This window comes from Herpailurus yagouaroundi, unplaced genomic scaffold (assembly GCF_014898765.1).
Source record: "Herpailurus yagouaroundi ecotype Mexico unplaced genomic scaffold, PumYag 166, whole genome shotgun sequence".
Taxonomy (NCBI): Eukaryota; Metazoa; Chordata; class Mammalia; order Carnivora; family Felidae; genus Herpailurus; species Herpailurus yagouaroundi.
Window position 1 is genome coordinate 9438656 of NW_024412407.1, and position 12194 is coordinate 9450849.

At 38.2% G+C, this 12194-nt stretch overlaps 1 protein-coding gene across 2 annotated transcripts in view; it reads left to right on the forward strand.

The window, feature by feature from the left end:
* Positions 1-11910, forward strand: part of DBX2 (developing brain homeobox 2) — a 37501-nt gene extending 25591 nt beyond the window's left edge. The window contains exons 3-4 of one of the 2 annotated variants that reach the window (XM_040488374.1): positions 3621-3808; positions 9565-11910. In XM_040488374.1, the coding sequence (XP_040344308.1) occupies positions 3621-3808; positions 9565-9894 (518 nt within the window). In that variant the 3' untranslated portion in view covers positions 9895-11910. Of the gene's footprint in view, positions 1-3620; positions 3809-9564 lie in introns of those variants that run through there. The other variant, XM_040488373.1, reaches the window with a different exon arrangement.
* Positions 11911-12194: the final 284 nt, after the last annotated feature.

A 12194-nucleotide genomic window follows, 5' to 3' on the forward strand; every position in this document is an offset into this window, starting at 1 on the left:
GAGCCGGCATTTCTAAGGAGATGCAAGTGTAACAGAGCTGGAAGGAAAGAGGGAGAGGCCAGTGGTCCTTCTAGCAATGTGAGGAGGAACCAGAATGAGATATAAACCAGGGCTGAGAGACACATTGGGAGATGATCTGCAATCTTTTAGCCAATAGGAAAGGAAGTATCATATTTCAGAAGGAGATTTGACAAGATTTATTCATTTGTTGACACTTGTTTCCTAAAATATAAGTCACATTGTGTTAGAATATATTGTGTAGGGTTGGGAGCCTTTGTTTTGAAATCAGTTGTTTTGGGTTTGAAACCCTAGCCATGTGCCCTTGGAGAAAGTTTTTTAAACTATCTGATCTTCATTTTATTCATCTGTAAAATGGGGAAAATAATAGTATGTAATGTTGATGGCATAGGTTGGGATGATTAAATGAATTAATGTGTGTCAGTGGCTTAACACAGAGTAAATATAATGGTACAGAGTACTGTGTGTTTATTATTATCATGTCACACCCTGATTAAACATCTCCTCTTGATTTTCACTGCTGTTGGATAATGTCCCAGACTCTTATAATCCTCTATGATCTGGCTCCATTCCACTCTAATCTCTATGTCAAAGGTCCAAATGTCTTCAAGAGCCTGGTAAGCTGGGTGAGGCTGTGACAGACTGGGGGCCACATGTTCCATCAAGAGGGGGCACCTGCTGCGTTCTCTGGTAGCTCTTTACTTTCTGGGAAGGTGAGCCTAGTGTGGTTCCCTTTGAAGAGATGTCAGAAACCTGGACTTCACATGAAATCTCCTCGTTGTGAAATGTGGACAGCTCAATCAGAATTCTAAGACCAGCAAAGCCCATCTGCAGGCTGGATAAGGGTGCCAGCTTGCACCTGCTGCTTCATGCCTTTCCCCAGCCTTGAAGACTGTTTACTTTTCCTCAGATAAACTTTATTCCTTCATGCCTTAATGCTTTTTAGAAAAATGTTGAGTGTAGTTGACACACAAGGTTATATTAGTTTCAGGTGTACAACACAGTGATTCAACAAGTTTATACATTATGCTGTGTTTGCCACAAGTATAGCTACCATCTGTCCCGATACATTACTATTACAATATCATTGACTATATTCCTTGTGCTGTGCCTTTTATTTTCATAATTTACTCATTCCATAACTGGAAGCCTGTATTACTTACTTCCCTTAACTCATTTTGCCCAGCCCTTCACCCCTCTCCCCTCTGGCAACCATCAGTTTGTTCTCTGTATTTATAGGTGTGCCTTAGTGCTTTTAGACATGCAGTCACTCTGCTTAGGTTGGCCTTGGTTCTTTCTCTCTTGAACTGGATTGTTCTTTTAGACTTGGCTCAACCTGCTTTCTCTGAACTAATTACTTCACCTTTGTGATACCAGAGAATTTCATAGAGCATTCTATTCTAGGGCTTAAGGCATTCATTTGCTTTTTTATTTAGATGTAATTTTGGGGGCGCCTGGGTGGCTCAGTCTGTGGAGCATCTGACTTTGGCTCAGGTCATGATCTCCCGGCTCATGAGTTCGAGCCCTGCATCAGGCTGTGTGCTGACAGCTCAGAGTCTGGAGCCTGCTTCAGATTCTGTTTCTCCCTCTCTCTCTCTGTCCCTTCCCCAATCACACTCTGTCTCTCTCTCTTTCAGAAATAAACAAATATTAAAAAAAAAATTTTAAAGAAATAATTATTAAGCAGCAGAATGCATACCAGCTATAGCCATAAACTGGAGTCCCTGCTCCCCTGGTGCTTATATTCTGCTGTGGTGTTCATGTGTTAGTCCTCCCATGAGAAGGTGAGCTCCTTTAGGGCAGGGACCATGTGCTGTGTCTGGTTTCCTCAAATAAGCTCAGTTATTCTGATACCAGGTATCAGTATCCTTTTGCTGTGGTAACAAATTTCTGCAAATCTCCTGTCTTAAAACAATAGAAGCTTATTATCTTATATTTATGGGGTTCAGTAGCCTTAAATGGGTCTCACTGGACTAAAATCAAGTGTCAGCAGGGCTGTGTTCCTTCTGGAGGCTCTTGGGGAGAATTTGTTTCTTGCCTTTCCCTGTTTCTAGTGGCCGTCTACATTTCTTGGTTTGTGGCCACTTCCTTCATCTTCAAAGCAAGAGTGTAGCATCAGAGAGAGTAAATCTCTGACTATGACTTCCTTGTTTTTCTCCTTCCACTCGTAAGAACCCTTGTGATCACATTAGGCCCACCTGGATACCCTAGAATACCCCAGGATGTCTTCTAATCTCAAGGTCAGTTGATTAGCAACTGATACTACACTTGGAACCTTACTTTTCCCTTGTAATGTAATATGACATATTTACAGGTTCTAGGGAACATACATAGTATGTAATCTTTGGGAAGGCCATTGTTCTGCCTATCACAGCTGGAAAGCCAAATGAATGAATAAATGGTGAATGACGAAGGAAACTCTCAGAGGGTGGGAACCAGTTGTGCAAAAGGCAGAAAAAGTAGTAAATATCTCTGACCTGAAGGAGTTGATGATCACTTGGATTGGGGAGTGGTGGTGATTGGGGGTCTTCCAAACTTCCTTTCTCAGATTGAACATCTCTGACTCCTGTAAGCTTTCCTTGACATCCCAAATTAAGATCAGACCCTTGCTTTGTGCTCCCAAGGCACCCTCCTTAGGAATACATCCTCACATTTGTGATGCTAGTTGAGTAAATGCCTTCCAGGAGCACCTGGGTGGCTCATTCGGTTGAGCATCCATCTCTTGTTTCAGCTCAGGTCATGATCTCAGGGTCATGAAATCGAACCCTGCATTGGGCCATGCTAGGCCCTCCCGGTGGAACCTGATGAAGAATTTCTCTCCCTCTACTGCTTGCGTGTGCTCTCTCTGGAAAAAAAAAAAAAAAAAAGGAAGAAAAGAACAATACTGAAAATTCAAAAGCTATTTATTTTATTGCAAAATAAGTAATATTAAAAAGTTAAAAATAAAATAAATAAAAATAAATGCCTTCCACTAAATCTTACAGGTAATGCATATAATAAAATATATTTATCTTGTTTCTCAATGTGTAGCATTGAGCAGACGGCCTGGCATATGGTAAGTGTTCAAACTTTGTTGAGAGAGAAAACAGATGAATAAATAAATGAAGTAGAGAAAACTTTAAAAATTTTTAATGTTTGTTTTTGAGAGAGAGAGAGAGCATGAGTCGGGGGTGGGGGGGCGGCACAGAGAGAGAGGGAAACAGAATCTGAAGCAGGCTCTAGGCTCTGAGCTGTCAGCACAGAGCCCAATGCGGGACTCAGACTCACGAACCATGAGATCATGACCTGAGTTGAAGTCAGACACTTAACCAACTGAGCCACCCAGGCACCCCATGGGACCATGGACTTTCTAACGTGGCACCCAAATTGGGAGGGTGAGCAGATGTACTTTTATCTCATTGGGGAGTGAAGGGCATTTATCAGATTCTCAATGGAGTCCATGACCAAAAACATGGAAGAAGCACTGCTCAAAGTGTGCAGAGTTCAGAGATAAGAGTGTTTGGCCATAGTACAGAGAAGGAAGATGCTGTCCTGGGAAAGGCAGACTGACTTCTCCTTACTAATAAAGCTAACCAGGTTTTGTATATGTTTTCCCCCTCTAGGAGAAGAGAATGTGCTGTCCCTCCTGACCCAGGACTCGAACTCCAAAGCTCGGCGGGGTATTTTAAGAAGAGCTGTTTTTTCTGAGGATCAGAGAAAGGCTCTGGAGAAAATGTTTCAGAAGCAGAAATATATCAGCAAAACAGACCGAAAGAAACTTGCCATCAGCTTGGGACTAAAGGAATCACAGGTACTAATGAGCAGGAAGATGTCCATGCTCCTGATTTCTGAAGGAATACAATGAAACCCATGCGTTTGGCAAATATCTGTTGTACTAGGTATGGTGCTGGACCCTAAAGTGCTATTGAAATGATTTTCGCAATTTTTTAGTGGGTGGAAATACATATCACAATTCCTATTTGGAAATAGGTCCATTTGCTGAGAGGTCTAGGTTTTTGCATGCTTAAATCTTCCTAAATGAAGAGAAACACTAAGGATGTGGCATTTGTATCATTAATTGTTTGCTCTGGTTTCAGAGTAGACTACGTAATGTTCTACAAAAGCAGGAACCGATTTCCCTTTTTCTTCATTTCCAATCCCAAATCCATTCCCAAATGTGTGACTCATAAATATCTCTAACTAGATCTCATTACTCTGCATTTTGGGCTTATGTCAAGCGCAGTAAAGTAGTTTCATAGTTGCAACACTTACAAACCTTTCTTGTACATTAAGCCACTAGTATTGGACTATTTAATCATTTTATAATCACCATGTGAAATAAGCACTGTAATCATTCTCATTTTCTAGATGAGAAAATGTAGAGAAGTGAACACAGATAGGTCTGATGTCACGTAGTGAAGCTGCTTGGGAATTGGGCTCTCACTCCAGGTTACCTGACTCTGGAGTTGTGTTCTCCTCCACCTGGTGCTATCCTGTATGGTTGTGCCGCATGTTCACTGCACAAGGCACTTGACTAAGAGGGATGGCAGCAGTTGAAATGTAGCAGGTAGTCCATCTGCCAAGCTGGCTTTTGTGATGCAAGGCTACAATCCACCTGGATTTTTTGAATTAGCTTCAAGGCACTGAAGTTGTTAGCACAGTCTCTGTGTTAACCACTGTGCTCACCTGTTCTTCTCTCGGTACAAATGACCTGGTTTCTAACTTTGGATTTTATTAAACCAGTTATTTTTGGATGAAACTCCCCTTAACCTTTCTTTCTTTGTTTCTCTTTAACTGCTTCCTTTCCCTAGGGAAGTGATCTGTCCCTACCCCCACGCCCAACTGCTTCTAGTTGTAGGAAGCTTTACGTGGTGTGGTAGAGTGTAATTGGCCTGGATCCGCCAGTCTGTGCTTTCCTCATTGTGTGATACTAATGAGTCCCTAACCTTAATTGACTGCTCTGTGCCTCAGTTTCTCACTTCAAAAACAGGGACAAATGTAGGAATTCTATGTCACTGAGCCATTCTGTGTATGTGATAGATAAATCAGCTGCGTGCAAGACACTGTGCGAAGTGGGCAGCAAGGAGTGTTGATAAGGACTGATTGAGATACACTCTTCACACTCAGGAATTTATATAAGCAGCTGGAAAAATGAAGCAGAAGGTCATGAACAGTTAGATAATAACAGATAATATTGTCTCCTATGTTATGAGACAATAACATAGGAGACATCACCTGGAAGGTTAGATATACTGCCAAATAAAGGAGCTAGGTCAGTGGTCCTCAAAGTTATGTATCTCTCTGGAGCCTTATGTTAATCTCCATGTCTGGGGAGGACAGCCATATGACTGGTCGCTATACCCCTGGGGAGTCTAGCGATGGAACTCTCTCATCCTTAGAGGAATCGTTGGGCCTGACTAAGGAGTCACAGAAGCTCAGTAGGACCCACCTGCGTCTCACTGATATGGATAAAAGTCTCCAGAGTTAGAGGGGAGAAACTGCAGGTTGGGGAGGTTGAGTCAGAACTTGAAGTAAGTGTTAAAACAGGAAACGTGGCTAGGTTTGATCTCACAGTGCTCTGAGACCATGTGAACATCTTTGATAGTACATGTCATCTTTTTTTTTTTTTAATTTTTTAATGCTTATCTATTTTTGAGAGAGAGAGAGAGAGAGAGGGAGAGTGCGAGCACTAGCGGGGAGGGGCAGAGAGAAGGAGGGAGACAGAGAATTAAAAGCAGGCTCTGCGCTATCTGTGCAAAGCCCAGTGTGGGATTTGCACATTGAGAACCATGAGATCCTGACCTGAGCCAAAGTTGAGTCGGTTGGACGCCCAACTGACTGAGCCACCCAGGCACCCCAGTACATATCATCTTCTTAAGAACAGACTATTGGAAAGGGGATGCAGCAGGCATATCAGAGAATATTTACGAGGGGATGACCATAATCTGTCCATTCCAAGAAAACAAACTGTTTTCCTTGTTTGTATGTTATCGTCTAGTTCTCATTCACAGGTGTATAGTGTTACATAGTTGATTGTATAGTTTTTAAAATTCAAGTGCCTGAGGAGTGAATACTTTTTATGTCACTGAATTTGGTGAACATCTCAGAAGTAATTTCACATTTTCTTCTTTGCATATACATCTAATTACACAATTAACACATGGCATTTCAAACAAAGGGGAAATTGGTAAAGTTAAAAATGAAAACTCGTCTCCTCCCTTTCCAACCCAACTCCTTCATTTACTACTGTCATTTATAAATGGCTCTTGTTTGAATTTCTTTGATGAACCATGTTATTATCTTTATCTTTAACATAAATGAACGCAAACCCACCATGATTACCATGTGTCCTTACATTTGATGTCATTTATCCTCACAGGGACCCTATGAGGAATCTACTTTGATTTTATAATAGGGACCTAGAATTGAGACCCAGAATTGTGTGTGCATGTGTATGTGTTTCTCCTTAACTGCTTCCTTTCCCTAGGAAATATATATATTTATATATATATCAAGATATATCAAGATAAATATATCAAGATAAAATAAAGATAAAGATATCTTTATCAAGATAAATATATATATTTATATATATCAAGATATATCAAGATATGTAGGAAATAGTCCCATTTATATATATATAAATATATAAAAATATATATAATATAAATAATATTATATAATAAAATAAATAAATAATAAATAAATTAAATAAATAAATTACATAAAAATATTTTATTATAAATAATATAAATATATTTATATAAATAAAATATATAAATATATTTATAAATATAAATATATATAAATATAAATAAATATATATAAATATGTAAATTAAAAATATATATAAAAATGGGATTATTCCCTACATATATCTTGATTTTCTGAAGGAGAGGACAAATAATCTGTGTTACCACCACCCAGATCAAGCAGTAGAACCCTGTCACCGGCCAGTAGTCCCTTGCAGATTCCCTCCCGGTTACTGTTTCCTTTTCTGAGACTGCCCACTATCATGGCTTCTAACAACATAGATTAGTTTTGCCTATTTGGGGGTAGTTTATATAAACAGAATCATTCGGTACAAATACTATGGTATATGACTTCTTTTCCTTAATATTATGTTTGTGAGATTCATTCACATGTTTGCAAGCAGTAGTAGCTCATCAGTACTCATGGCTGTGTAGTATTCCATCACACGGTTTACCACAGTTTATCCATCCTCATCGTGGGTGTTTGGATTGCTCCCACTTTTTAGCTATTATCTGTATTATTTGTAGCAGTTATTGTAGCTGTTATCAAAATAGTTGGAATATTATAGTTAGTGACATTTTCTTGTTACAGCCTTTGCAGACTCTCCAAGTTGGTGGTTTCTTTCATTGTGGTAAAATATACATAACCTAAAATTTACCATTTTAACCTTTTTTGAGGGTACAGTTTAGTGGCATCAGGTACTTAGTTCACGTTGTTGCACAGTCATGACTACCTTCAGTCTCCAGAACTCTTTTCATCTTGTAAAACTGAAACTCTGTATCCATTATGCAGTGACTCCCCATTTCTCCCTCACTCTAGCCCCTAGCAACCACCACTTTCTGTCCCTATGATTTGACTGTTCTAGGTACTTTCAAATGAATCATTTGTATTTGTCCTTTTGTGATTGGTTGATTTCACTTAGCATATCTTCAGGGTTTCCATGTTGTAGCACGTGTCAAAATTTCCTTACCTTTTAAAGCTGAATAATATTCCACTGTATGGATATACCACATTTGTTTATGCATTCACCCATCAGTGGACATTTTGGTTGCTTCTGCCTTTTGGCTATTATGAATAATGCATGAACATGGATCACAAATATCTCTTTGAGTCTCTGGTTTTAATTCTTTAAAGTAGTTTGTGGCTTTTTCATGTTTGTGGTATCTTTATTTACACAGAAATTTCTCATTTTTATATTGTCAGCTCTATTTTTTCTTTTGTGGCCTTAATGTTTTATGTCATGCTTAAAAAAAAATTCATCTCTCCATGACTGTGATGATATCTTCTAGTTTTTTCTAAAACTTTTATACTTTTGTTTTTGTCTTTAGCTGTTTAATCCATTTGGAAATTGTTTTTGTATTTGTTGAGAGGTAGAACTTTTCATTTATGATTTTCCCCAGATATGTACCTTTGTTTCAATACTGTTGATTGTGAAGAAACTTTTTTGATTTTTTTTTTCCACTGAGATATCACCCAGAAACAACTCTTGATATGCAGAAAAGCGACGGGAAAAAGAAAATAATGAATGTGGCACCAGTGGGCACAAATAAATGTCTTAGTGAAAGCCCACTAGAAATACTTGGCAGGCTTTCTAGGAGTAAATGCTCACCACAAATAATAAATGAGTTCATGAATAGAACCAAATGCTCTGGTATGTACACATTAGTACTGTTTTCTTATGAAAAGCCTTAACCACAGGATTGTAACTGAGATGGCAGTCTTTTGGACTCACTTGCCTGGGGTCAGGTTCTTTGTAGCCATTTTGAAATTGCCAGTCAGGTTGAAAGAATGAAGAAATTGTTTTCCCAATCTGAAAAGACCATCTCAATTTTTTCCTTCATTGGGAGAAATACTTGGTAATACTTCAATGATTTTTTTTTAGTAGAATTTTCTAGTTTTTGTTTTAAAAATAGAAATCCACTAAATTGTTCATGTAAAGATGCAGTGTAATGCTCAGGAAAATAATGTGATTGGATTTTGAGATGTCAGGAAACCTGTTGTGAAGTTTTCTGACCAGGCACAGTTGACTATGTAGCAGATAAAGACAGAAGTTAGTAGTAAAGACAGACTCCGGTAGGGTGAGGTGGAATATGGCTCAAATTAGAAACCACTATCATAAGTACAACAATCGGTTGCTGTTTATTGAGCCTAATTCTTCAAGTTTGATAAATCCTTAGAGTAATCAAACTTGGAAACTGTATAAAGCCTGGAATTGATCAAAACATTATAAAATGTATTCTTAATTTAGTTTTCTAGAAGTTCCTGATGAAATGTAAATGTTATAAGAGCCTGGGCGCTGGAGTAGCACAGTCATGGATTCTGTTCTAAGTGCTTCCATTTTACTAGCTCTATGACTTTGAACTGGTTTATCACTCTGAACCCTAGTTTTTATACGTGTGAAATGAGGACTCCTTGCATTCACTGTGATGATTATGTATTCGGCGTAACATGCATGCCTTGACACCTGGCACAAAATAAACATTATTACTAGTCAATGGCATTTCCTTTTTATAAATAAATTAGCATTGCCTAAATGATGTTTTAAACTATTGAGAGTTAAATCAGACATCATACTTGTAGGATGTAACCAATTTATCACGGTCGTTTTGTTTCATAAGTGTGTGGATATTATACTAAAGTAATTTCTCAGATATTTTTGAAGGAGCCCAGTGAAAAGTGATAAGGACTTTGCTAGGCTGGCTGTCATCATAAGGTATTTCATAGAAGGGTATACTAGGAGAAATTATAGTTTAAAATACTGAAGTGAAGTAACATGGAATAAGTGATCGTTTTGTCCAATTATTTTGTCAATAGGTGAAAATTTGGTTTCAGAACAGAAGAATGAAATGGCGGAATTCCAAAGAGAAAGAAGTGCTTTCCAACAGGTGTATCCAAGAAGTAGGCCTTCAAGAGGATCCCCTCTCGCGGTCTGCTCTGGGGTTCCCTTCTCCATGTCCTTCGCTCTGGGAAGTCTCCCAACAGCACTCAAGTCCAAGATGGAGGGAGAATTCGCCAGAACCTTCAGAAAGACTGATCCAGGAGAGTTCAGGCACACGGCCCCCAGAAGCAAATTCACTTCAGGGTGCCTTGTATTTGTGTTCTGAAGAAGCTGGAGACAAGGGTGTGCTTACTGGGGCTGTCTGAATGGAAGCCTTCCTCCTTGTTAATTTGAAAAGGACGCCTAACTAATAATATTTTGACTCTAAAGCCAGCTAGCTTGTGCCTCATCAGTGCCTAAAACATAATATCTTTGGAGTGATGCACAAACTAATGCTTTAGGAAGTCCTCTCCAGTGTTCTCTTGTTTGGCTCCCAGACTCAGGCTTAATTTTTAATTTGTAAGTGGAATAGGATCTCCCAGAGAGTACAATGGAACTGAAAAGAATTGAGAGTTATATAGTTGGGCTCAGTCCCTCCTCTGAGTGCGTGTATATACATGTGTGTCTCTATGTGTGTATATATATAAATATTCATGGAAATGCATCAGTAGGAGCTAGTTCCTCTTTAAATATTGCATCGAGCAAATTCATTTCCTTTTATTTGAGGAAAAACCAACTGTTGACTGAATGCGATTAATTTCTTGAAAGTAATGTAAAATTTGGATTTTAGCCCAAATTTTCATATCACAGGAACATGTTTTTAAAAATTCTCTATTTTCTGGTTTCTTTTAGAATCTAGCTATTGAATTTTAACAATTCAGCTCAGCTGTCCTAATCGAATAAGCCACTGTTAGATACATACACCGCAAGCATATACTTAAAATTAACGCAACAAGCAAACTATAAGAATTTCTGAATGATACTGTTAGTACCCTTAATTTTCCAAGTCTCTGGCCTTTATTCGGACATCAGTGAGTTACCCATTTAACTAACAGTTATCTTTTGATCTCTTCTCTGTAAGGATGGGCTTTAGTTAAGGTTTGCAAAACAAAATGCCTTTAAGGGCCTATGAGTGAATAAAGGGCATGGCCCACCTAAAAATATTTGAGTTTAATAATTTAAAAAATACTGTGTTGGGCACATGAAACATCCATGCCAAGCAGTTTTTGACCTCTGGCCAAGATTTAAGGAAGTGTCACAGTTCTTAAAATGTTCCCAACTGAACTTCAAAACACAATACTGATGGATTCTAGAGTGGATTTCTGTTTGCACTTCTAGTTATAGACTCAATTTTCCACTTAGGTGGTATACACCACATTTTTAGGTTATTTTTGTGTATTAACAGACACCACACAGATGTTTTATGTGTTTTGAGTATCCTGAAATAGTAGTATTATAAAATTGCATTTCTGGTAACGATTTGCTTAGTTAATCTGGAAATTTTTATTCTAGGTCCAAGAAAGAATTATGTTTCACTTTGAAGGAAATGAGGCAGAAAAAGGAAATGATGTGGTTTTGAACTTGGTTATTATTAATCTGTGGACAAGAAACATTATTAGAAGTTCATGATGTGGAATTTTGTTAGTGAGAAATCTGTGTAAAGAAAGTGGCTTCTAATTTGCTTACATTCCTAGTTATAGACTTTGAGGCTTTCGGGCTTAAAGAAGGTAATGTCTTAGAAGACAACAGTTTCAGTCAGCATCAAGAAATTATTTTGTGTGAACGTAATTTGAATTGGGGTATGCTAGCCTGTGTCTTTATCTCTAGATGTTTTACTTAAAAGTCCTCTCAGAAGAAGCTTGTCTCAGTGTCTCTGTGGGAAGTAGGAGCAGGGATCTGCTGACAACAATTTAAAACTTAAAACTCGTCTTTAAATGATTTATAGTATTGTTTCTTTCCTTTGTATAATGTTAACCTCGTTTACATATATTGGGTCCTTTTTTTATGCTCTAGAGAGTGTGCTAAGCCTATTAAGGTGGATTAATTCATGACAGTCCTCATGACAATAGTCCTAGGAAGTAGGCACTGTTACTGCCAACATTCCTGTTGCCCAGATGAGGAAGAAGGGACAGGACGAAGGCAGTGTGGTTAGGGTGATGGCCCTAGGTCATGAGGTTAATGAATAGAGTTTGGACCCTGGCCATCAGGTTTCAAATCTTGAAATCTTACCAACCATATGGGGGTGCATACCACTGTAGAATGTATTCACAAGTTTATGGGATGCATAGTAAGACATACGTTTTGGGGATTACAGTAAGATTTATTAAAGAAATTCAGAAGCATTTTGTACTTTATGATCTCTTACTTGGGGAATGGTTTTCTTTCTGGTATTCTCTTCTCTGTTAACTTTGAAGTTTGAGGAAAGTAAAGAATTGCAGAAACCTTCAACTATCAAGCCTCTATAGACAATAGTCCCATAGGAGTGTTTAAGTGAAATGAAAAAATTTTTTTTTCTTATCATTCATGGCTAAAAATTATGAAGTGCTTACCTATGGTTAATGGTTCTGGAGGATAATTTGAAGATCCAATGAGAGCAATCTGCTTCATGGCCATCTTATGACCCAGG